Source organism: Zonotrichia leucophrys, chromosome 8 (assembly GCF_028769735.1).
Source record: "Zonotrichia leucophrys gambelii isolate GWCS_2022_RI chromosome 8, RI_Zleu_2.0, whole genome shotgun sequence".
Lineage (NCBI taxonomy): Eukaryota > Metazoa > Chordata > Aves > Passeriformes > Passerellidae > Zonotrichia > Zonotrichia leucophrys.
In genome coordinates this window covers 19373452-19400959 of record NC_088178.1, presented here as the reverse complement: position 1 = coordinate 19400959, position 27508 = coordinate 19373452, and the positions used below count along the sequence as shown (strand labels likewise).

At 40.7% G+C, this 27508-nt stretch overlaps 1 protein-coding gene across 1 annotated transcript in view; it reads left to right on the top strand.

Moving 5' to 3' along the window:
* Positions 1–9055: 9055 nt before the first annotated feature.
* The window catches only part of ST6GALNAC5 (ST6 N-acetylgalactosaminide alpha-2,6-sialyltransferase 5), a 67498-nt gene continuing 49045 nt past the window's right edge, over positions 9056–27508 (top strand). The window contains exons 1-2 of the mRNA XM_064719955.1: positions 9056–9508; positions 10147–10368. Of these exons, the coding sequence (XP_064576025.1) occupies positions 9443–9508; positions 10147–10368 (288 nt within the window). The 5' untranslated portion in view covers positions 9056–9442. The remainder of the gene's footprint in view (positions 9509–10146; positions 10369–27508) is intronic.

Below are 27508 nucleotides of genomic sequence, written 5' to 3'. Positions count from 1 at the left end.
TTTGAAATGTGAAGGCTAACCTTGTCTAATGATTACAAGATTTATGAACAATTCAATAGCAATAGACTATAAAAGTGATAGGTCAGGCCACGTGTACACAAAGACTAAGCAGCTTTGGGTGAGATAAAAGATAAGGCAAAGATCCAGCTTAGATCCAGAGCTGTATTTTCAAGGCAGCCCAGCATGCTGAGCAGTAACATCTTTATACAGAAATACTTAGGTTTGAGTTTAGGAATATATTTTAATCACACAGATTTGAATAAATAGCCTCCCTTTTCATGGATCTTGTGCTCCAGGCAGAGGGAAGCAAAGATGTTATTTCCCTTTACACCACTTCTTTATTAAGATTCAGAAATGTTATTTCAGTTACATTAGGTATGATCAGGGAGCATCCATTGCATACCATACTTTCTGTATACCATCTTCAACTTCTAAATTCTGATTAGCTGCCTTGAAATGTCAGCAGCCATGGGCAGCTTTAGACCCCACAGATTTCTTTTCTGTTTGTTTGAGTGAAACTGTGCACATCAGACTTACGATTTTCATAACATTTTGATTGACTTCTGGACTGTCTGTGATGCTAAGACATTGTTTATCCCTGACACACCCTTCAAAGTGCTTCTCACCTTGCGCTGTTTCTGCATTTGCTGCACATACTCTTTCCACCCTCCTCTAATGCCTTCCCCTTCCTCTCTCACCCTTCAAATATGTAAAGCTGTGAAGAGAGCAGTCTTTCTTCTGAATGTTAGTTAATAATATCCAGACTGTGAAACTAAAACTTACAGTACTGCATTTCTAATTAATCAGAAAGACATGCTGTAATAATATAGCTACAGACAAGGAGCTCTGCTAGCAATCACCCTGTTGAAAAGTGCTCTGTTGAAAAGCAGTTTGCCAAGCAGACCAGTCATTAGCCAACTACATCATGGAGCTCTGTATGGAATAGATTTGGGGCATACGTGGTGGAGCAGATGGTGGGGAAGAGTAGCCAGGGAGGACGTAGTCCAGCTGCTCAATGGCTGGACCAAGAAAAGTTGGGAAAAAAAAAAGGAAAGAAAAGAACACAAGTGGTTTTCATTGAAGATGAGAATGGAGGGATTTGAGAACGGTTTCTGTTGGGTGTTAGTTGTAGGAGTACTGTTGGAACAATTAGTACAGTAATTTGAAAGCACTGCAGTGATCATGGCTCCTGGTTCATGGTTTCTGGTTCAGGTCTGCATGGTTTCTTGTAGGTCCTTGTGCCTTGCTGTCTAGACAGACAATACAAAGCAAAAAGGGCTGAGGGAAAGAAACTGCAAACCAGAGTTGGACCATATGCTTAAAACATTTGCTAATAGAGGCTGGCTCAGCTTCTCATGAAATGAGCCTGTGCATAGCCTGTCTTTGTCTTCTGGTGAGAGCGAGGAAAACAGTTTTTTTCCAATGCACATTAGTCTCTCATGTGTCTCATCAGCTTTTGATAACTGCTAATTGTAATTCAGGGAAGTCTATGGGGCTTCATAACTTATGGTAGCTAGAAACATGCAGAATCAAAGTCAAGTAATATTCTAAGCCAGTGTTTGTGTGAGGTCACTTCCCACCCCATTCTGTTTGAAACTTCTTTCAAGCTGAGATGGGAGAGGTTGCTATTGCAGCAATTCTCGGGAATAAGAGAAATAAGAATCCTTGGGTTTTAGGAGTCAAGAAGGTTCAAGTTCCCAAAACAGCCTTCTAATTTTCAGTGCCTAACTTTAGGCTTTGTGGATTTCAATACCCAAGATACTGAATATTCACAGTTATAAGGTGACAGCTCGGAGTTGAGTGAGCAACATTCCTTACCCTCATTACACAACAGTCTTCTGGAAATAGAGACGAAGCCACATAGATTTTGTGAGGACTAGCTAGTGTGTAGACAACCCTTAATTATGAATAGTGCTTAGGAAAAAAATTTTGAGGATCCAAAGAAATTTACGAAGTCAGTTTGATTAAAATGATTGAGTCAGCTATACAAACAACACTGGTTTCCTTCCAACATAATTCCTTCTCTCCTCACTTAGGAAGAAACACTGTCAATGTTTGCTTACTAAAACATTAAAAGGATATTAAAATATATACCAAAAAAATCTCCAAATGCAGTAACCAAACAAACCCAGAAGTATTACATTATTTCATACTAATATATCATACCTATTTATTCACTTTTTTGCTAAGCTTTGGTTCTTTCCTGTTTGCAAGTTCTTGAACCACATCCCACAGTCCTTCAACACAGCAGAGTGCTCGTGAGCTGGAGTTGGTGTGCAGATGGACCTGAGCTCCTCTGCACAGGCTCCAGACTGGGTGATGTGAGCCAGCTTCATCCCAGAAGGCTTTAGTCAGTGATGTGGTTCTGTGCCTGAGTTAATGTGCCAGAAGAGACGTGCTTTCACATTCCAAGCTCTGCATTTTCCAGGCTGATATTGCTTAGAAGCAGAGAAGCTCTCATTTATCAATGGACAGAAACTGAACCCGCCAAAGTGGAGGAGCCACTGCTGGAGAGTGACTCAGGATTGTGACAGAGATGAAGCGGTAGGACACTGAGCAGAGGAAGCTCATACAATGAGCAAGAACAGCTTGTGTCACGTTGCCACCTGTTCCTTTGACATCTGAATTTATGGTCTAAACCATAAATGGCCTAAGGCCTCATTTATTTGAAGTCAGGACAGAAACAGCACATGCTCTACAGATCTCAGCTTCACGTTTCAAGTACCAAGCACATACAAAACTGAATGAACCTTATGGAATTTGGGGGCTTTTGGTAACAAATAAAATTAGATACCATGCAAAACTATTGCAAAGAGAAAGACGTCAAATTAATCCCATTTAAACTCAAATAAACCATTTTAAAAAAAACAAGGGAAAATTAAGTAAATAGATAAATATGAGTGTTTGAGGCCAAATGCCTCAAATTCACCAAGGGTTTCCTTGTTCCCACCAAGGAAATAATCAGATGGCAGTAAAAGTACTGGGGCAAAACTCCAGTTAGTATGTTCCTGGCCCTGTAGTTTATGGGAGAGGACAGAGATATATTCATCACATTGAATAAAATATATGTCATGATTGGGAAAAGTACATGATTTTTTGAGGTCCTGTCACTTGAATAAAAACCATGAGGCAGGTGGGGATGATAAAGGCTAGAGAATGTGATAACATGTATTATTAGCAATTCAAAGAAAGGACGGTACAGCTGCTGCAGGAAATGTTGGATCCAGCTCTGCAGCTGAGCTGAATTTGGTCCTCTGCCCTGAAGTGTTAGAAAGAAAAAGGAGTGTATGTAGCCATGTATTTGCTATAATCCATGATTTGAGGATCCAGTAGACATCCAAGATATCTATCCTGTATGGAACAGAGAAGGCTTGTTTTCTGTATTTGTTTAAGAGTGACAAATATCAATAATATGGCAGAAATGTTTAAACAAGGACACAGCACATCGTAAAGGAAAACAATCCATCTGTTTCAGCAGCTGGTTTCAAGCATCCAGTTAGGTATCTCTTGCAGTGAAGAAACTCTCCCAGGTTAGTTCCTACAATACTCATTTATCCTGGCTAGAAGAGTTGTCTAGGGTGGTTTGCAGGACCTGATCTGGACATAGGAAATAAATTTATAACTGCTGTACTCTGTACTCTCTGGTAGGTTTAGATTCCATGTGCAATTGCAATTAACCAAGGAAGCTACATAAACATGGCCACTGTCAGCATACCTTTCAAATGACTGCACCCCCAGCCGAGATCTCTGGTGTCTGGTAGCAGAGGTCTGTCCCCATCTGGCTCTGCAAACAGCCAGAAACAACAGGGAGTTCACCTGAATGCAGAGATCCTCCTTCCATCTCTGTCAGCTTCTTGGGAAACAAGAGTACTCAGGAGCTCTCAGCAACTACAGTGAGCCCCCCAGGACTTTATTTATGTATCTGTCTCTGGAGTGTGCTGGGTAAACAGAAGAAATTTGTACATTGCAAAGGTGGCCACTACATAATTTCAGGAGCACGCATGACTCAAGCATGAATTTGCTGAGCTATGACAGAAGTCACTGACAGCTACTGTACATTAGCATTATTGCTCTGAATTAACACATATGCATATATAGTGATATACTACGTGAATAGTAAAGATGATTCCCCTAAACATGTAGATAAGAACAGTAGCTATTACCAACATAAGATCTCTATAGCTTGGTCACTCAAGGACTTTACTTGATTGTATGATTGTGCCTTTTCAGTTGGATGCCAGTGGATCCCCTTGCTGCCACAGTTTTTGCTCAGCCTGTCATCATAAGCGATGTTTGTGTTTGTGTTAGAAATAGCAGGAGACTTTTCTATCGACTTTCTAATAATACATAACTGCAAACCAATCCATAATGAGCACTTATCCTTCTTTGCTTCCTTTTTTCTCTGATGCTTCACGTCTGATATTTGCTTGGTTTTTTTTAAAGTTTAGAAATTCTGTTGTGTTTAACACTTTGACTTCCTGTTGGTGTAGTTTTTCTCTCCAAAGGAACAAACATATGTAGACTGAAAACTGAGCCCTTCAGGATCCTCTTAAGATCTCATATGTTACAGCAAAGATACCCCAAATTTAAATTTATCCAGTCTCTCACCAATCATACCAAATCAACCTCAGTTGCTTTGGTCCATGTGTTAAATCTGTGCTTTGTTTACACACAGGATATATGACTTCCTTCTCTTGTTTTGGTAGTGAATGCTAAAACAAAATGCCATGAAGGAGCTCCTGGTCATGCCTGTTTTGCTCCCACAAGTGGCATTTGGTGAACTCCATCTCAAGCCTTCTCTGCTAATTTCTTAATCTTCAAAGTTTCTGACTTTAGATGAGCAATTTTGAGTGCACTGTATATTCCAGGATGTGTCTTGTTTAACTTCTCCAAAAAAGTGATTAGAATGAAGAACAGTGTTTCATGTGTGGTTTTAAAGCAGAGGAGTCAGTTCAGTTGAGCTTAGACATTGTTTCTGAAATCCAGCACCTTTTTTAGATTGAGGAGGAAGCTAAGAAATAAGAAGGAAAAAACCAGCAGATTCAGCAGATCTTATCTCACTATTTCCCCCTCCTGTTTTCATTTGCACTTCCATTTCCATGCAATATTTCATTTCTTTATGCATCTATCACTGTTTGCTTCTGTCAGAAGTTCAAAGACAGCCTGCTTTCATAAAGGAGAGGCAGTATTGACTGATCTATAATATTGTTTCTACATTTTTTGACCAATTCTCAATGCATATTTCCAGTTTTGAGAAGCATTTCATGAGTCACTGGGCAGTTTGAAAAATCTATAGTGTAGGCTCATTACTTTGCTGGCTGCTGAATGTTTTCCATTGGTTGTGTTGCAAGGCAAAAATGCAGCCCTTTTTCTCAGGAAAAAGAGGTTAAAATTTCATATAGGCATAAATAATAAAACAACACATGGAGGTGATATCAGTGTGATGTATTTCATTTTATATGTACTTTTGACTGCCCTGCTGTCCATTAATCCACACAAATTCCCATCATATTCCAACCTCCTTAGCACCTTTAGTCTTGCTTTTCTAGGTAGTCAGTCAAAAAAAGTCTCCCTTCTTTTCTCTGAAATGTGGCACTCCCAGCCATCCTCCCAAATGTCACTGGCTGCAGGCCCAGGACAAGCACTGTTCTGTTCTATGCTGGTGATCATGGTTTAAGCTCCAACCTCACGGGGCTGCAGAAGTGGGAGCTTTACACTTCCAAGGGAGCTCCTTGCCCCAGCAAGCAGAGATGGATAAAATGGCTGTAGGAATTTATTTCAGTAGAGCCAAGAGGTCCAGCTCCTGGAGACAGATCCAGGGCTTCACAGATCACAGAATATAACGGAAATGACAGAATGATGCAACTTACCAGGAGTCACTTTTAGATTAATTTTAAATATTTGACAAATATTTTCTCATGTTTTCTGCCTATCAAATCTTAGTAACTCATTCTGCATTTCAAAGGCATAAGGATATCAAAGTGGTCCCGATACAGTTAACCCCACCCCTCCAATCTATTTTAAGCACTTCTATCACCAATATTTTTCTGAAAAACACCTTCATACACAGAGTGTGATGGGAATGTATTTAAGTGCTTTCAGCACTCCTGCAGAGTGACATGCAGAACTCACCTAGAGTTTAACTACTTATATCACACCAGATCCCTTTTCTTCTCACTCTTTTGTGAAGGGTAGTAGATAAACAAAAATTCCCTTTTTCTTATTCTTTTTAAAATTAGGCACAGATCTAAATCAGTTCTCTAAAATACATTATTTTCCCAGCAAAAGAACCACACTGCCAATGAGTCTCAAAATAATTAAACATTTAAGACTGTCTGGGCTTTTGCTCTGAGGAGGTGACAAGACTGAAGGGTAGCTACAGCTTCCAGTTTAGAGGCATTCTGTTTACCGAGTCTGCATGTGCAGACTCTCTGCCTCTGGCCATGGTGGAAAGGAGACAGGCACAGCGAGATCACACAGGTGGTAGACAATGCACTTAGGGAAAACAACATCTGGATCATCCACAGAAACACCAACCATTGCCGAATTCCACTGAATATTTTGGCTACCAGTTGCTGAGGTGCACTGGCATGGAGGCTCCTCCACTTGAGTACTCATTGCAAGCCGACCATCATGTGGAAAGTATGTTTATAACTGTGCATTAGAGTAAGGTGTAAATTATGCCATATAATCTCTATAGGAGCTTCATGAGAAATCAGCCATAGCTTGAAAGGGTTATTTTATATCTATCTAAGGAAATATCTGAAAGACAAACTGGGCTAAAATACATTACAAAAAGGGGGTTATTTCATACATCCAGACATCTCAGGGGAAGTTGCCGTTTGAGCGGTTTTATTTAGGAATCAGTGAAAGAACTCTGTTGCTCCAAGTCCACTGTCAGTGTTGAGAGGTTTGTCTCTCTCTGCACCACTACTTCTTTCACAGATTTCTCACTCTGCATGGATTTTTATGTTGTCATTAGCATCTTAGGTCTTCCTGAAGCTGCCACGAGCAGATTTTTATTCCATATGGCTATTTTGTCAGCCTGTAGCTACAAGAAAGATGAAAATGGGAAGGGTAAGTTTGAAGAGGAGACAACCCAGACCATTCCATGCAGATGAAAAGCTCTCCTCAGTCAGATTTGGTTGGAAAGCCCTACTACCACTCTACCCCTTTTTCTCCTGGGCTAGGGAAAACATCTGTTTATGTTTTAATCTGTCTTTACCCCCAGCTCTAAGGAGGAAGAGAAATGCATGGGTCGTTCATTATCCCTTGCATATAGAAAATAAATTGGTTGAAGCAGAAAGTCAAATGGACTTTAAGAAGTTTTCTGTATTGACTCATTTCCAAGTTGATTAAATGCTCTTAAGTGCAGCCTATGCTCTTCTCCTTGCAAATCTGGCTGTTGGGTATACAGATTCATATTTACATGTATGCAGATTCCAATAGTGTTAAAACCCCCAAACCTCCAGATAGCTAGTTCATATTAGTTCATAGGAATTTAAAATTAAATTAAATAGCTGGGCTGTTTTCCAGATGATTTTTAAAGTTCCTGTGCTTACACAAAAACCTCCATAGGATTTACATTACACTACTGTATTTGTTTCAGTGAGCATTTGACTGCCAAGAATACAGTCTATGACCAAAATGGCAATCTAATTAAATATTTGACAAGCAGAAAGCTGGACATTATTCAAGTCAACCATTAAATTAGAAAATTTAGTTTGTCTCCTTTATCAGTAGATTTTTAAATCAGCCTATTCTACCAAAACCCGTAAGTTTAATGAATTTGGTCAGACATACTGTGTAACAGATGTCTAACATACAGCCAGGAGCCTAAATCATAAAAATGATGCTTCACTTTGGCACTGCAAAATATATATGAAAGACTCAGAAAGGTCAGTCACCAGCAACCTGCTTGCTGGTAGTTGAGAAACAGCACTGTAAAATGCATGAGCTGCCTTCTGTAGTCTCTTATAGGAAGCCTTGGAAAGCCACAGATAATTTGCTTTAATGATTCATCAAGCTGGCCCTTTGTTTCACTAATTTGAGTATCAAGTGCAACCACATAATAAAGAATTACCAAGACCTGATAAGGTTCTTCTTACATTGCTCTGTTTGTCTGAACAACTGGTGCTGTTGAAACCAACCCTACAAACCGCATAAACAGTGGGTGTGTAACTGGTGTCTTCCGTGGAGTGATAAAGCTGTGTTTACTGCGTTATCCGCTGGTGAACCACACCTTCATCTTTCTTTTTCCTCTCTTAAAAGGCACTAATTGCAGCATGCTGTGCCCATGCTAGAGATGGTATATTTGTTTCACTGTTAGTCCTCCAATGAATTAACAAAGATAAAAAATTGATTTCAATGACAATTCCAGCCTTGAGAAACGTGCTATTGTGACCATGGTTGAGTTACTCTGTTGATAGTTTTCTCCTTAATATAATTTTTAATACCACATAGCTGTAGGTTAGATGTGAAGCCATATATTAGAGCTACTATTTCGATGAGTAGTTTCAAGTGAAATAATTTCATGATTAGGAGATAGATTTTTTTTTAATGCTGTCAGTCTAGTAACTTCGTTGAGATCAACCCTAAAAATGGCTTGTGTAGAAGAGGCACATTTATAAACGTGGGATTCCCACAGCAAAAGATATTTGCAATCTGGGGTCTCATAAACTTTTCACAACTGAACTGTACACTATTAACACAAAGAAAGAATAAAAAACTTTAGAAGGCTGCTTGTGAGAGTGGGAAAATGTCCGCCTTCAGAAACCAGAGAGATGGCATGGGGAGCAAGTCTGTGAGATTTCATTTATAAGATGAAGAAAGCTTCTGTCAAAAGGGTTTGAAACCGGTTGTTAGAGCTTAGGCAAGACTGTGTGAGGGGGCATTGTCAGCACCGCACAAGGAGTTGAGGGCGTCAATTTTTTTTACTAACGTGAATTTAAAGTATTGCCTGATCGCTGCCAGCTCCAGGAAAGCCAGGTAGCGGTGGGAGAACGAGAAATTTTCCGCTAGGGAAAAATACAAATAATGTAACATGAAGGTCGTGCCCCGCTACCACAAGCAGGACAGAGGCCTGGGCAGAGGGAGGGAGAGAAGGAAGGAAGGAAGGAGCTCCAGCCCCTGCTCCTGCTCGCTCGGGGCGCCGCCCGCCCAGTGCCCGCCCGGTGCCCGCGGCGATCCCGCCGCCGCCGCCCCCCCCCGCGCCGCGGGCTCGGCAGCGGAGCAGCGCCCGAGCGGAGGCAGAAGTTAACTTCCACCTGCCCTGAAGTCGCCGCTGCGCCGGCAGCAGGAGGCGGAGGCGGAGGCGGAGGCAGGCGGGGCAGCCGAGGACCCGGCTCTGGCAGGCTCCGAGGGTCCGGCCGAGTGTAATTCCCCCCTAATCCCCGCCACGGCGGCGCTTCCCTGGCCGAGCCATGTCTGCGGCTTCCCCGCCATGCCGAGCCTAGCGGGGAGCGGGAGGACTGGCGGCCGGGAGGCGCACAAAATGAAGACCCTGATGGTAAGTGCATTGTTGGCACGGCTCATCCCGGCTCCGGCGGCGGGGAGGAGAGCAGGGGAGCGGCGCGGAGCGGAGCTGCCCCGGGCACCCTGCACACGCTCCAGCCTTCGCCGGGCTGCATCCCCGCGGCTCTCCGGCATCGCGCGAAGGCGACCGAACCTTGGTGGCGGCGACCAAGAACTTTCCGCCTGCTTTCTTTTATTCGTGTTGCTCGTGGTTTGGGGGTTTTGTGTGTGTGTGCGTTTTAAGGAGCGTACAGAAAACCGATCTGCTTAAAGGACGAGGCTGGAGGTATCTGGGCGGGGGGAAGCGCTACAGTCCCTAACACTCGTTAAAATGCACGGATGAGCTGCCCAAAGGGGACGGCGGCACGGGAATGAGAGACGCCGGGTAGCCGGGCGCACGGAGGGGAGAAGAGGCGAGGAAGCAGGGCTGGGGGAGAAGGAGGGAGCCACGGGAGCGGGCTGGCGAGGGGACAGGAGGAGGACGGAGGGGCTTCCCCAGTTCTCTCCTCGCACTTCTGCCGGGTGTGTGTGGCGGGTGAAACTTGCGGGTGCGCCGGCGGGGAAGCGGCGCGCCCCGCCGGGCCCCGAGGCGGGGGGAGCCCGCTGAGCCGGCTCTCTCTCTGCCCCCCGCAGCGCCACGGGCTGGCCGTCTGCCTGGCGCTCACCACCATGTGCACCAGCTTGTTGCTCATGTACGGCGGCATCGGCATCGGCGGGGGCCACCCGGAGCCGCGGCGGCGGCAGCAGCAGGTGGCGGCGGTGCCCAGCCGCCCGCCCGAACGCGGCCAGCGCCACCCGGCTCTGCCCGTCGGGGCCGGCCTCCTGGAGGGCTACATCAGCGTCCTGGAGCACAAGGTGAGCCGCGGGACCGCCCCTCCTTCCCGGCCCCCTCGGGGGCACCGAGCCCGGAGCTGCCGAGCTCTCCTCCTGCCCCCGTGAGGTGCCCGGTTCCTCTCGGCGGGGTCGACGTGCCCTGCCGGCCTCGCTGCCTGCCAGGCTTAGCCTGGCCCAAGAGTAGGAATTACCGGGGTCAGGAGCCGGGCTTCAGCCCGCGGTTGGGTATTTGTGCAGCGCTGCTTCTCTTCTCCCTTGCACAGTAGAAAGGGGGAGGGAAAGATGAAGTGGTTTTAATGTTGTATGCTCTAGGTACAGTACAAATGTATGTTTAAGATGATATTAGTAAGAGTTAAAGAATGAGGTTTATTTACTGGAGGGCAAAGTCAATAGGTAGGTGTTTATTCTTAGCTCATTTTGTCATAGGAAAAATGAAAAAAGTCTCCTGCACAAATGACCTTTTCATCCCCCCTTCTGGGAAGCAGAAGTTGTCACCCGTAGTTTCCATTCTAGAAATTTGGGGCACTTTAATGGTGAGCAAAATGATGTCCCTCCCCTTGACAGAGGAATTACCAGGCTGTATTGTCAGACTATAATACTTGTTTACCAGAGATAGGCAGGCTAAGCTTTGATGGCTCACAGGACTGATGTAGTGACATAAAGTGAGCAAGGTGGCACATCTATGCCAAAGAGATACTCAAGCTTCAGTAGTTTTCTTAGGGGGCAGATTCCTCTGCTTTTTGTTTGGTGTTTGGTTTGTTGCTTTCAGCTGGAAATTTCAAGGTCTTCCTCTTCCAAAACCCCAGATATTGTTTAGTGCACACACATCTTGCAGTAAAAATTTACTTTAAAAATAAACAAGAGGAGTGAGGATTCACAACTTTCTTATGTTTTCACATCCAGACTGACAACCTCCTGAAAGATATGTTGTCAGACAACTTACTGGGCTCAGTTTGGAGGTACTGTGTGAAGGTCCTAGTGACTTTGATATACAGAGGTTTTTATTGTTCCTTCTGGCATAACTTTCTATGCAAGAGTTATCTGTAGGGCTCTTAGCACAGAAAAATAACACATGATGGTGCCTTGTAGGCTTTATTTGCTTTCTTACATGGTTCTCCTGGAAATTCTCAGATGTAATGCCTATAGAAAAAGCAAGTTTGGCCATGGGCTTCCTACTGTCTGACGTGTACTGTTGTAATTCTTTTGTTCTTCTTGAACGTGACTGTATGATAGGTGTAGATAGATGTGTTCATGGTTGTTATATCCAGCAGTAACTGAAAAGACATCTGTGGGCTTTTTGGGATGCATGTGTGAGTAGTCTTCTGATTCTGATAATACCTCACGCTGGTTTCTCCAGACTCACAAACACCCCTCATTAACCAGCCATACTTAAAATCACTGATATGTTATTTTCCAGCATAATTTTCATGTTTCCTTGTGGAAACATGGAGAAAGATGATCCTTTGGTTTTTTAATATATTGTAATATGGCCCAAACCCCACAGATACTCTATTTCTGAATTTCATTTCACACAGCTCATGCCTCACAGTAATAATCTCCTGAAGGTTTAATAACTTTTCCACCTAACTTCTGTGGGTCAGAAAGAATATTGTGCTATCCCTGCTGTGTTCCCTGCTTGCTTTGTCTGAATTATATGCACACGAGATCATGCAGAGAGCTGTGCCACTGTGGTATACAGAGCAGTGAGGACCCTGCATTACCGTAAGGAGACAGGGGAGAAAGGCGCTTTGTCTCTTAATAATGTATTTATTTTTGTAATTTCATTTGGTAGTCCATGTACTTGTCATGGATTTACAATCCCAGAATAGATAGGTTTCATCCATAATAAAAAATGGAGAATGCAAAAAATCACAGAAATTCATGGTTTGCAAAAAGAAGGATGAAAGATTGGTGATGGTGAGAGAACAGGGAGAGCAAGAACTGAGGAATGGTGAGACATATTGAGAGAACCTGTGGTTTGGGTGGGACATTGGAAACTGCAGAGAAGACAGCTTGAATAGCAAGTGAAATGAGGGAATTGGGGAAGTTTTAAGGAATGTGAAGAGAGCTGCAGGAAGAAAGCAAGGTAAAATTCTGTAGCTGTGAAAAAGACATGATTTTGAAGAGACGGGGAGGTCTGGAAGGAGATGAGGAGTATCTGTTGTTTGAGGACAACAGGCTTGCAAGGGTAAGGCAGCAATGAATTCAGCAATGGTACATGTTACTGTGATAGCACAGAGGTGATGGTGTGAAATGACAATGAATGGTAGATTTTTCACAGTGTGGCTTCCTTAATTTCCCATATAGAATCTTGGAATTATTTGTCAGCTTGAATGACCTGAAACTGAATGACCATTATACAGAAATCATCCTTGGTTCATGCATGAGTAACAGGTAGCAGTAGACTGAATGTCTGGATCATTCTTGTGCTTGTTTCTGGATCCCATAATTTGCTTTAACAGGAAAATCTCCTTTCATGTTCGTGGTGTTGTACCCATTCTGGTGCATTTAATGAGAGTAAGTATGCACATATATGTAGGAGCTGTCTGCCAGCTACTGAAGTTAGTGATCCATAATCACTATGTGAGTATTGACACATGAGCTGTGTAAGGATGTGGTAGTAAAGATGTTTCTCTTCAGGGATAAAATTTAACAATTATCCTCATTGTGAAATATCATGTATTACAAATGTCTGTCACTACTAGCAATACAGCTCATTTAGTAGTGCTGGATGATCTGTATGGAGACTATTTGCCAGAAAATCTGGGCACTTAGTACTCAGTAACAATGGTTTTGAAATATAGCCTGCAATATTATAATTACCAATTATTTTTCTCCTTTTATTTTATATTCAGTAAGAATTGTAGTTCCTCATCCATACTGTCAAGATAAGCAGGCAGTCTCTGAGAATAGAGTAAAATGTCTTTTTTTTTTTTCTAGGTTGAAGATGTTTTTTGCATGAGTTTCTAGTCTTTGCTTTCATAGTTCCTGCAAGCCCATTTTTCCATGAGTCAAGCATCACAGATCAGAACCCCTGTACTTAGCTTTAGTAGCCTTTCACAGTTTAGCAGTGCATACTTAATTTTTGTTGAGCTGAATTCTTGGAACAAAAAAATATCAGAAATGCTTTGGATTCAGAGATTCAAGTGGATCCTTGTCGTTTCACCTCTGCATGTCCCACAGTAACAGCAGTTGACAGACATTGTTGATGGATGTTTGAAATGAACAAATAATATCTCTTTTTGTTCCCAATAGCTAGATGTTATATCCTAAAAAAATGTCAGATTTTGAAGAGAAAATATGGTTTGCTGATAGTTGTTATTGAGAGGTCAAGGACTGAAACAAAGGGAAGAAGTTCTAGTTCAAGGAGCTGTTGGCTCCTACAGAGGCACTTTGAGTATAGCTCTGCTTAGCTGCTGCATCTGTCTGCAGTTAGAAAGGACAAGAGTCCTACACTGTCAAAGTGACATCTTTCATGAATTCTGTGGGTGTTATCCTGAAATTAAAGAGGTTTTGTCACTGGCATTGAGGGAAGCAGAGTTATGCTCTTCTTTGGGGAGGCATGGGGATAAGCCTTTCTGTTGATTTATCATAGTGCTAGCAAGAAATTACAATGCTAATATTTTTAAAGCGATTACTGCATACAAATAAGAGAATGTTAATGAAAGTAGGAAACCTAGCACTATTCCAGAACTTGCAAGAAATAAATATTTAACCATTATATTACGATTCTGAAATGAATGTGAGAACGTCTCTGGATAGTTAAAAGGCTTTTTACGCAGTATTGACTCAACAGTTGGTGCTGCAAATAAATTATGAGTTTGTCACGTATGTAATTGAATAATATTTCAAGCCATCAAGGATTTTGTTCCTTAGAAAATAAAAAAAAATTAAAATCAATCCTGCAGTCAAAATGTATGATTTATTAGAAATACTTTTAAATACCTTAAGAGCAAATTGAGATCAGCATGATAATTTAAGTGATCACAATGATTTCTTAATTTATGATAATGTGAATTATCATATGCAAAGAAATCTTGATGATCGCTCTAAATTAATGCAGATCAGAGAATAGTGTAGTTAATGAAGTGTTTGAGGAAGAGTCATTCTGCAAATAGTGCTGCTATAGCTCCTTAATCTCTGAGTTGCAAGAAGTTGCTCTTGGGTGAAACTACTTTTTTTGGGATAGTAAACTTTGTGCACTTAAAATCAGATGGGAATCTTGCCATGCTTTATATTATTTTTAGTAATTAAGTCAAATGAGTTTGGAATTTTAATTTTTACCTCACTAAACCATTGACAGTTTGGGGCTGGATAGTTTTGAGGGGCTTCACTAAACCAGCCTTCATAACTAAACATAGAGTTGAGAAGGAATCAAATTATTTTGAAGGTTTTATTGTTTTTTTAATGAATTTATCACAGAACCAAAATGTATCTTACAGCAAAACAGCTTGTGTTGCCTGAGGTGGGATCAAGCCCACAGAGTTATGTAAACCATGTACTATGATTTCATTACATGTTCATATTTGCCACTGAAATTCTTACCTGCAAAGGAAGGAACACAAACTTTATTACACAATTAAGGATTTGATGGAGTTTTTATTATGTGAGAGATCCACAAGGGGGAGACTTTATTCTAGAATAACCTTGTTGGGGACTCTTCCATCTGTCTGAGACCTGGGCAAGGTGGGAGTCCAAAACGCCCTTTGCTCAGTGCTCTCTTGGCTGCCTGGCTTTTTGTATTTTTAGGTGCCATAGTTACCTACCACTGATAAGCTGTAGGTTTATTTAAATCCTTATAAAGTTGTCATCTTAAAAAAAAATACCATGACTGTCAGGAAACATAATTGAATATCTACACACAGGGAGCAGAGACAATTGTTTTTCCAGATTTACACAGCTTTTAAGTAATGACTGTCCTGTGCTTTACAGTTTCTTACTTTTGAGGTACTGCAGTAGTGTGCTTTTTCAGGCTTACCTTCATTTTGGTGATCCTTGTCTAAAATTTTTAGTAGTTTCTGTGTGCACTAGCTGCTCACAGAGGGCAATACAGAGCTCACAGCAATGACAGCAAATTATAGTACATCTTCCTGTTTTCCAGGTTGCTTGGCATGTCTGAAAGGAACCAGTCGTTCTAGCATAGCACTGCTTCTACTTAGAATATCTTGAAATATTTTTAAATGTTTACATATATCAGGTGCTGTGCAGTTTATATATTTATTTTATGAAAAAGGCTGTGTTCTGTTGGACCCATCTTTTGTAGAATTCTGACTCCAGTGTGTGCTTGAGAGAGATGTTAACTAGGATAATAAGCAAGTCATATTTTACAGTTAACACTATTGCCTAATTCTTTCTAAAACAAGTGCTGTTAAAGATAAAATCTAAATCTAGCAGGGGTAATGGTCCAGGCAGAAGTCAGCATCTGTTGCTTTAAAAAGTCATCTCAAAAGAGCACAGGTACTATTAAATATTGAAATGTCCCTGAAAACTGGAAGATGCTTGGTATGCATCTAGTGCATGATGTTGTAAATGTTCATTAATGTAGAATGATGGATAAAAACCTGCCCAACCACAAACTATCCATGTTCTGATCATTTCCTGGTGATTGGGAAGATAAAGGAGTGACAATCATTGTTGTAATACTGAAAACAAGAGAATGTTTTGGAGTTTATACTGGGTGAAGATCTTGCCCTATGTAATTTGTGACATTTTGTGATATAGCCTTATTCTTTCATAGAAACTGAAGCAAAAAGTTTATTTCAGAGACTGTTTCACAAGATATTGATGATTTATTTCAGTAAAAACATAAGTAGTAGGTATTCAGGTTGACAGTTGATGCAGAATTGTGTTTTAATTTTCTCACATTTTAAAAAAGTCACATCTCACTGCAATATCTGATATTGGTCATGATATGTTATCTTATTTTTGCAACTGACCAAAACAGAGTGTTCGTTTGGTGGATTTTTTACAGGTTTTTTTGCTTTTCTTTTTTTCTTTTTTTTTGTAGAAGAAAAACTGCAGAAGCATGAAGATGTTCATTATTGCACTTTTTTTTTTACTGATTCTGGATTATATGAACTTTTCAGAAATTATCCTGATTTATGAAAGAAGAGTAAATGAAATTTATGAAGAATGAGTAAATACGCTCCTTTTGGTTTTATGAATATCATACAGATAATATTTTAATATGTGGATGCTGTCTGTTTCCCTGTCTGCTTACCTGTCTTCTTTTGTGAACATACAAAATTCTTAATTCAGTGGATTTGCAAAGTACTTTCAGGCAGGGAATTGGTGATATTTTGTCTACTGGTGAAATTTGTTCAGCTCTCATGCAAAACTCCGTAATTTTTTTTCTCTTCACTTTCAGCATTAATTTCAATGACCACATTTGTATTTTTAGTATGTGTTGAAGTATATTATATTTGATAACCATTTAAAGTTGCTATATTGTGAACTTCTTTTTCACATGATCTTTCACTGTGAGCATTCTAGGCTATTTTCATCTTCCTGTGAAGACAAAGTGTTCTTTTGAAGGTTCTTAATCCTTGGTGGAAGCAAGTCTGAACTAAATGAGGTTTTCAATGACAGGAAATGTAATTTTTGCTCACAGCTGATGGATATCTCTCAATAGAGTTCTTTAAATTCTCCCTTTCTGCTTGTCCTGGGGCATAAGTGGATATTGAGTGGCATCCTAACTATGTGATTTCCTCAAAGCAGTGGATTGCAGGTAGTTTCCTTTTCCCAGTGACCTTCCTTAGGACTGTAACCTGCATTGCTCTGTAACACTGTGTGCTCGTCCTTGGTGCTGAGGTGGCACTGATAGGAAGAACTCAGTGCATTAATTGAACTTCTAATTAGGGCAATTATGATCAAATCAGCAGTCGTTTGGTGCTGATATAAGCAGATGTGACAGCACAAAAGCTACTTTGAAGGTGAGGTGAAGCATCATGGTATTTAACCTCACTCTGTTTTGCCTCATCTCCACGCAATCTCCATTAGTCATCACTCTTTCTCTAAGAGTTAAAACCTGAAGTGCTAACACTGGGTTAACCACTAAGGTTTGCTGTCAGCTGGAAAAGCAAGTACTTTCAGTTCAAAACCTGCTGTTAATTGTTCTCTCTTGTCAATCCAAAAATAACCAATTGCAGTAAAAAATAGGAGTCACATAGGAGGAGAGGGAACTAGTCAAGGCTGAAGCTTTCTGCCTTCGGAGTGTTTGTTTGCAACAGAAGTGCAAAATGCAGCTGGGGAAGTGGAGCTCTGAGGTGTCCCTTGGTAGTCCATATGAAAGACAGAGCTGGGCACTGAGGAACCCGTACACATTGCTGTAGAGAATCCAGCACATTTGAACTGGGTTAGGCGAATCTGGTAACACTGTGTCTGGGAAGGAAGGGAAACATGCTGTGTTTATTACATGCAGTAGTGAATACTGAATCCTTACTGAAACCTGGTGAGACAACTTCAGAAAAAGATTGGATTATTTTAAAACACAGGGAGGGAAAACTGATACATTTAATAGATTAGTAGAATATTTTTTCACAATGGCAGTGTAGTATAAAGTGTTCATTGTCCAAGATAAGGGAATAGTAATGGGTTTATATGGTAAATAGGCAGCATAGATCAGGTTTTCTTAATTTATATTTAATAATATGGACTATTGTAAGTAACACAGAAGAAGAATATGTAAATATGTGTCTTGTTGAATACACCATGTTAGGAATTCATTGCAGCTGCAAAAAATTTCCATTACAGAATGGATGGCTTAGTTAGAAATAACCTGGAAGAGGAAAATGTTTCCCAATAAATATTCAGTATATTTGGAATGTGCATTTTTGTTTAGCAAATAATATATTTTGCATCTAGTGTGTTATTAGCATCCTCAGGTATTGGCATGATGTTAAATTGCAGAAACAAAGTACTGTGTAAATTTTGTACTGTTAAAATATATGTTGCCCACAGCTATAGCAAGTCATAAAAGTAGGTGTAATAGCAGCAGAGCATCAGTCTAAGTAGCTAGCTCTAAAGAAAAGAAAAATTCCACAGTGCAAATTTGTGAAAATGTACCAAGCCTTGTGCACAGGAAAGTTAAAGGAACTTTTGTTATGTTTAAGAAATGGCTGACTGAGAAACAGGGTTCTAGAGACCACATTCATCACTGTGTATGCTGCTTACCAGTTTGCTTGCATGAAGTTAGAACGTTTTCTCCCAGCTTGAGATACCAGACTCTTTTGCAGGCAGTGACATGAGTTACAGCCAGGCTCATTCTCTTCTAAACTTTCTTGCCTGCTTTACTGTTCTCTGTGGACACACTTTTGTTCATTTCGATGAACTTCATGCTTGTGGCTTGTACAAAACAGCATCTGAGGAAGCACATAACTACAGAATCCTAGAACCCTGCCATGGTTTGGCTTGGAAGGGACTTGAGAGATTATTTTGTTTCAGTCCTCGCCCCACAATGGGCAGGGACACTTCCCACTAGACCAGGTTGTTCCAAGCCTTGTAGCACCTGGCTTTGAACACTTCCAGGGATGGGGTAACCACAGCTTCTCTGGGCAGCCTGTGCCAGGGCCTCACCACACTTACAGTGAAGAAGTTTCTCCTAATATCCAGACAATGCCTATTCTCTTTCAGTTCAATCCCTCTTGTCATACGATACAATGTTTTCTGCTTCAGCTCTATTATATTTCATGCATAGTACACACCAAATGTAATAAAGGGAGGGATGTAATAATCTAAGAGTATATTTTAAACAACCACAGCTGACACAGCAGACGGAAGGTAGCATGTGGCTGTGGGCTGATGAAGTGATGCAGAGATTCCAAGGCTGGCAGAGGCTGGGTCAGTGAGTCTGCCTGGTGTAGTTTGAGACAGCCTTGTTAGCTTGAAAGCAGAATAGTCACGCTGTATCTGAGTGAGTAAATCCTGGTCTTTGGCAGCCACATTTCCTCTGGAGCTGGGCTGGCTCTGCTCTGTGCTTTCTGTAGCATTTGGAGGTCAAGATAGGCGGAAGCTACATGGAGTGCCTGGGGAATAGTGGTAAGGACACACCAACAACACATCTGGGCAGTTCTCAAGTGCGGTGCCAAGGACTGAAATTGCATTTGGTGTTCTAACAAATATCAAATTATGTACACGTTGTATTTGAAGAGACCGAACCTTTAGCCACAGCAAAGGCATGTTGAGAAAACGTGGTTTCCAAGACTTGTCCATGGTCCTTATGAGAAAGCTTTTGCCCAAATACATGGAAGCAGTGCTTTCCCAGCTTTATCCTCAGTCAGTGCAGAGCTCAGAGGCTCACAGGGAGTATGTGCTGTTGCACAACCTGTCCTGTCCCTTCGTTGCTTTCTTAGAGCTTTCAGTGTGACATCTTTGGGTCAGTCCTTCTGACACTTGGCCTCATTTCATCCATGGAGATTAAAATAATGTCACATGTGCTCCTAAATTTGATTGCTGTCCGTTTTAGTCCTAATGCTACTGCAAAAGGGTTAGTTTTACACATCTCAGCGTATTGGTTGTCTCTAAAATAGAAACATAAAACCTCAAAATACAGCCAGTGTTCTGAATGCAGCTGCTGAAGCATTGCAGAGTTAGCACTGCCTGTCCTTGCTCAGCTCATCTGCCTGTGTCTGGATAATTGCAGGTGAACTCCTGTTTAAAAAAAAAAACATGATAAAACACTAAATGTTATATTTAGGTAATTTCTTTCTTAGAGTTTATATTCCATAAATTGGTCATTGTTGATGTTATTGCTAACTATCTTAAATACATTTTACAAACAAAATGCCTGTAACAAAGTCACTGCTATTTCCATTTTTTCACCTCCTTACGTATTCTCTTTGTAACACCGCTCCAGATTTCTTTCTGTTTTTAATAGTGATTCATGAGCCTGAGGAAGAATGAGACACTTTGTTATAATATTGCTCACATTATCCCTGAGAACTCCCTCGGCCATGAATGGGACTGTACATAATACCCAGCCCTTCAGTGAGGGCTTGCCCGGTGCCAGCTGACATGATGTCTAAGCATATGTCAGGATGGGATTTTGCCAGCAGACAGGAGCACACTCTGCCCTCCCTTTGAGCTGCTTGGAGATGCACGGGCTCTGCTCTGGCAGCAGAGCCACTGCAGTTTGCCTGTTGCTAAGCCAGAACTAATAAGCTTGACCGAAAGACCGGGTTTATTGTCCTGGACTCAGCACACTGGTGTGGCTTTGTGGCTTTCACATGGAGCTTCTGTGAGTGCTGCGCTCGACTCCTGGGCACTGCTGGAGTGTGCTTGGCTGTGTGGAGCATGGTCAGTATTTCCCTGCATCTCCCAGAAAAAAGCTCCTGGTCCATGTCCTGATTGCTTCCTAACTCTGCTCCAGAGGAGCATTTTCAGCCTCTGCCACACTGCCAGGAATTTTTTGCCTTGTATGACTGGAGAATATAACTGAGAGTACTCTTTTCACTTAAATTCTGGTCATTAGTTTGCCACATGTTTAGTACACTTAACAAAAAAAGACTATTTTTCATAATTATTTTCTTGTACTGCAGCCTAATATGATAGATGATGTTGTGGATCAGGTTTTCAAAGTTTGAAATGAGACACTAAATTTGGTTCACAGAGCATCTGAGTCACCACTTAGAACAAAATCTGCTGTTTTCACTGGGTAGATACTCACTGAAGAAAAGATTTTAATTTCTTTGCTTTACAAAATCATGTTTGAGCATGAAGCTATGTGGTTTTTCTTGCTTGTAACATGGCTATTTCTGTATGCACAGGTTATTTAATTTGAAATGTTTGTATTTTCATTTGTCTTTTCTGATATTCTAACCATGTATATATTGCTTTGAAAATATTGACAACTGTATCCTTATTTTGGTCAGTGAAGAATTGTTGCTGATAGGATATTTAGTAACATCTTCACTAACAAGAGACTGGTTTTTTAAGGCCTTTGAGCCTTAATGTTACTCTTTCCATGTGTAATTATCATATTAATGGATTTAATTTTGATTTAATTTTTATGAATAGCCAAAAGCTCTGGTTTTTACAAGTAGAATCAAAACTAGAGCTGCATTTTCCACTTTTGCTGTATCTGCTTTATGTCTCAGTAGCAGTGCAAAGAAGCAATGAACCTAGTTACAGATATGCTGAATATTCCTTCTCAGGGGTAGTGTTGATGTGTCCCTGATGGTTTAAGGGCATAATTGAGGTACTTTGTGCAGCTGGTACATGTGGAGGAGGGATATCAGGGCCAGGAGGGTATCTTTGCTATTAATGTGTCTGATTTCTTCCAGCACAGTGAACCCTTTTGATCTGTAGCAGTTTATGTAATACAAAAAAGCTTTCAGGGATCTTTAATTATGCCTGTGGACATTTTGAGATGGAAAGTGAAATGAGGCTTTAGAATCACCTTTTACTCCCAGCTGTGCTGATCTGAAACTGGCACAGCTTGTTACCCACCTGTAAGTGTAGGGATCATGCTCCTGCTCTCGTGAGGGTGTGCAGCATCCTGGGCTGCAGGACAAGGCGTGGGTGGTGTCAGTCTGTCAGTGCTGCCAGTGCTGCCAGGATGGAAGAGCGATAGATCCCATACCCAGACATCATGTAAACTGTGAGAGCATGTATCTTCAGATCAAACTGAGATTTGAGGCACCCCACAGGACCTGCAGACCTGTCTTTGAGGTTTTGTATTGCTAAGGAGCAGAGTGAGGCGGCTGCCCTGGGAGCATCTGGAATTAGAGTGTGTGCTAACAGAGACTGAGCCACTGTGCTTCTATCACTGCTCTCAGACAGACTCATATAGAATAAATTGATTGATGATATGATGCATCACCTTTATTAATAGCTCTCAGAAATGGTATTTTTTAATCATGCCACTTTCTAGGTATATTTTTCAGCATGTTATGAAGATGACATAGCATATTTGTAGTGCATAATGTGAAAAAAAATCGTTTTAACATGAAAATTGATGTCCTAACATTTGAACTTTCAGGTATGTTGGTTAATTTTCACAGTCTGTAGCAAATAAAAAAAGAAGATTAATTCTTTTTGAAGGTGCAAGAGGTGATCTCATCCATGTTATACTAAGTCCAAGGACCTAATAGTTATTTAAGTTCTCAAAACTTCCTAAAATTGAATGCATTGTTCACAGCAAGTGAATGAAAACCTTGTGACTGAGATCAAAGGTAAAACGAGCTGAAACAGACCAGTGTGTAAGCCAGTTTAGCTGAAATTGAGTCCCTCATGATTGTGAATGATGAGGTTGCATCTGCTTGTCTCTTTTTCTCTCTTTTTTTTTTAAATGCTTTTTTGTATACCAGTCCTTGCAAAGCACTGAGACTGAAATTCAAAACAGAATTAATCTCTAAAAAATAGTTACCCTTGGAAAACAAATAGATCTGTCAAATTATTTTTTGCTTCATATCCCATACTTGACATTAGTAAAACTACTGAAAATTACATTACACTGTGTTTATTAAAGTTGTGCTCCTATGCAGTAATACACATAAGACATCTTATACTGCCTTAAGGATTAAGTTAAGCTCCTTTGTCAAGCCTGTTGGTCTGGCAGGACTGTTAATCTTTAACTGTCAGACTGGTTAGATCCTTCTTTAGACTGAGGCCATGGCTAAGTGCAAAGAAATTAAAACGAATCAACTCCTAGTATTTATGCTTTCATGTTTTTGCACAGAGCAATCAATAAAATGGGAAGCTGGTTTAGACATACATATTTCTATAAGAAGATTGTATTTCAAGCTATTACTTAGCAGCATCATATTTGCTTTATGTTTATGAAATATTGTGAAATATGAAGACAAAGTTGGCAGTGTTCAAAATATTAAATTCATGAAAGTAAGATATGCACAGGGTGACAGCTCACTGAAGGGAGGACAGAGGATAATTTTGTAAACCTACATTTCCTAGTTAAAAATCCAGACTTATCTACATTAGACTTGACAACACTTGAAACAAAACTGTATGAAAAAGAGGGTCAAGCTGGGAAGCAAAGTTAAATTTATTGTGAAAGATTGACATTAACATTTTAGCCCTAAAAGGGTACAAAACTGGTTGTAAGGAGCCATAATATTGTGCTATAGGCATCAGAGCTTTGTGTTTCACTGTGAATGTCTATACCACTTAATTAATATTGTTCTTGTTAAAATTTGTGAAGAGGAATTTTTAAATAATTATATGATAATAGCTAACCAGTGCAATTTGTGCAAATATTCATCAATGAAGTGATACAGGTTGTATGTTGAAGCAGTAGGCAAACTATACTGCAGAGAAGCTTTTGAGTGTGATAGGTGCCTAAACTGTACTTTTCTAATCAGGCTGTATTTTTTTTTAGTAATAGGAAAAGAAGCCCCCAACAAATGCAATTATTTTATGTACTCCTTCAAGTATATTTTAAGTGGCTGTTTGTGCAATTTATGGACCTATAACCTTCCCATTTTTCTGAAACAAGAGATTCTTTCTCTCAAATCATTAAATAATAATGCTTTCTGCTTGTATAGCACCTTGCTTCTGAGGATCTCCAAGTGCCATTAGAAGCATTCCATGGAGACTTCTGCACAGGAGTATTAATTCCTTATGACATAGGAAGATAGTGGAACGAAGAAGTTCAAACCACAGTTGTGATTTTGAGTGCCCAAAGAGGAATTTAATTTTTGAGTTTGGAAAGCTCTGGAGTATTCAAAACTGAGAGGATTCAGCCCTGGGACAGGCACACAAGCAATCACTTTGGGATACCTGACTGTCATGCATGGCTTGGAGGTTAAATTTCAGACTCATTCTATGTGGCACTGAAGTTGTATACAATGGACTGGGAGAGTGATGCACCTGATATGGATTTGAGATACCTGCTCTGCTGTGCAGAGCCATCCATCAGAAAAAACACAAAAGTGTGCTTTCAGTCCAGCCCTTCTGCTTTTACAGAGCCATGGTGGGGGATGGTTAAGTCCAGGTAACAGGTAACAAAAAGAGAGCACAAATTGTGGGTTTCAGTTGCAGATCTTGGAAATGGTGTGTAGAGCATTTGAGTTCCTTCTCCAGGAGCTGTTAAAGCACATCTTTTGAGTTGGAGCTCATAACTCTTTGGAGATTTCTAAGGAACTTTCTGATCTGTTTTATGGAGCTGTGCAACTCCTCCAACTTCATCATAGGTGGCAGTGTTGGATGTCCTGTGAGGTTGCCAGATTTACCTGTCAGACACACAGAAAGAGCAGCTCCTTAAATGCAGATTTGGGTGGTGGCTGAAGGAGGCTTTTGTAGATCACACTTCAGGTTCTGGCTTTCAGCTTCCATCAAAATGTCATCAGCTGTGTCTGACACACTGACATGTCATTCTGAATTAGTACTCGGGCACTTAGAGTAATGCCTGGATTTTTAGAGCATATTGAGCCACATCCACTTGGTGTTCCACTTGGCAGCAGCTCTGGTGTCTTAGGGCTGGTTAACTCTTTAGGCATAAGAGTTGATGTGCACAGCAGGGTTGCACATCAGTGTTTGGAGCTCTAATAAACTTCAATGGGGCATGCACACACAGGCATTGAGCAGCATAAAATAGGCACCCTCAGGTCCTTAGGGAAACAGTCTATTCATCATACTGGCACCAACTACTTAGTTTACATTAATTTATTATGCTTTGAAATATTTGGTGTGTATTTTATATGCTACTGTATCATGCATTTGGTATTTATTATATGACATTTTATCAAAAATATATTACATTTAAAAATAAAATATGTGAATTTCATTGATGGGGGGAAGAATCATGATAACACATTTCAGACTTCTTTTTGCATATTCAAATAGTTCCATCTCATTTTAGTTTAAAGCAAAAATAAAATCCTTTCCTGGCTCCAGAAGATGACCAACGAATAGGATGATTTAAAAGATATCTGAATATAAATGTAGTCAATAATTGACTGATAGTTTTGGAGTATGAAGTCTGTCACACTATGAAACAAGAGTAGTTTGGGAAGAGGAGGAAAGAATCCTGCCATTTACCTGCTAAGACCATCTTTAAGCACAAAAATAGAAGTAGTGTTTAAGCTGCCAGCTGACTCCTTAACCTGTCCAGGAATGCTGATCCAGAGTTTCCTTGGGCACTGAGTTGTGGCAGAATCACTTGGGTTGTGACTGTGTCTGATCTAGTAAATTGAAACAGTGGGTCTCTTTAAATTGCTTAGACAGTAAGGGCATCCACTGTATGCTTGGTCTTTAGATAGCCCTCAGTTTTCTTTACCTAAAATTTGCAAAGTCTGCAGAGCAGATACAGAAATTATAAATACAAGAGTGCAGATACAAAAGGTTTCAATTATTTTATGTGTAGCAGTAGTGAGATATGAGCAACTGGGTACAGAAATACAGAATTTATAAAGTATGACCTTTGAAAAAAATTGAGGTCTTCTTTCAGGCTTAACATTATGCAGCTAAAGATTAAATGACCTCAGTTTTCTTTGCTTTCTATGGATTAGGAATAAATATTTTTCTCTTCCCTTCCAAAGGGTGAAAATAAAGATAACACAGTTCTATTCTTCTCATTTAAACTAGGAAAGTTTGAGAAGAGAACTGCAAGTAGTGAATCATGTTATCATGGATAACAAACCTGCAATAAAAGCTGCTGTACACCCTTTTCAGAGTGAGATTGTTCAGACCAGGCCATTCTGATTAGACACTGAGATACACAGTGTTCCACAGTGTTACAGCTTAAGGTGGATACATGACTCACAAATGGTGAACCCTGGCAAATCATCCATCAAGTGATGTTGAGACTGTCAGGCAAAGCAGACTCAGATAACTTTTTTTTTTCTTTATTATAATCCATCACTTCTTGTTGTGTATCTCCTAACACTCTTATTTTGACAGACGTTCTTGTAACTTTTTCCCCTTTGTATTTCTTGGGAGAACAAAAGCCTAACCCTGGGTAACTGGGGCCATTCCTCCATGCTCTTTGCAGAGCTGGTGAGAGACACACAAGGTCAGGAAATGCTATGAATGGAATATCATCATTCAAAGAACCCAGCCTTGCTTCTCCTAAACCTCTGTGGAATTCTCCCCTGGAAATCAGTGGAAGCAGGATTAGTGCCCAGGTCTGCAGCCCAATCAATTGTTATTAGCAGAGGCTGCTGGGTGCAGACTGCAGGATGTTGAGCATCAGCTGCTGATCACCTCTCCTGTGCTGGTACAAAGGCATTTTCTGATTCTGCTGTGAACTGTTGCAGTCTATAGATCAATAAAATCTGAAGACAGGAAGGGCAAGGGTCAGGCCGACTCTGTCAGGTTCTTACAGATTAGGAAAAAGAGTGTGAGGCTGCAGTCTATGGCGGCTGAAGGAGCTGAGTTGTTAATTCTGGAGAAAAGCAGGCTCAGTGGACGCTACTGCTTCTGAAAGAAGGTTGTAGACAGGTGACAGTCGGTCTCTTCTTCCAGGTAATAAATTTCTCCTGAAAGGATGGTCAAGCATTGGAACAAACTGCCTGGGGAAGAGATGGAGTCATCATCCCTGGAAGTGTTCAAAAACACAGGTGAATGTGGTGCTCAGGGACATGATTCAGTGGTGTGGTTCTGGGATGAGCAACACTGAATCTTTGTTTTCTTCTCAAGACTAGCTCACAGCTCAAGCCTCAGCAGTTCCCTGAAAGGCCAGGACTTCTTGCATAAACCACTGAGCTTTCTTGAGTTATCTTTGTGAACTGGTGCTGTCTTTCAGTTAATGGAACTTTGTAATCAGTGAGCTAAGAGACATAAAATAAAATGACATATTTTGCTGCTGGTTAGATGTTAATGTGAGTCCTGAAGGCCTTTTAAATATGTTGTTCTAAATCAGAGGAAATGAAGAAAAGCTCTGTAATGTATTAAAAAGCCTAGGAAGACGAACAAAATAACATTGAGCTGATGAGATTGAAGGATTTGTCACATGACTTGAAACTTGAGATATGGGTACAGAAACTGTGAGTACAGAACTACAGTGCTTTGTACGCTTTCGTATGCTTTTTTTTTTTTTTGAGATTTACTATTTTAAATATAAATCCTGTTTGTAAATATTACTAAATTGTAAATTACTTTGGGTTTTGCCCTGTAGCTGAGACTGAAAGAGAAATTCAAGTAGCAAAGTATTTCTGGAACTGGACTGTTACTTTGTTCCTTATTGAGAGTTAGAGCTGCTCCATGC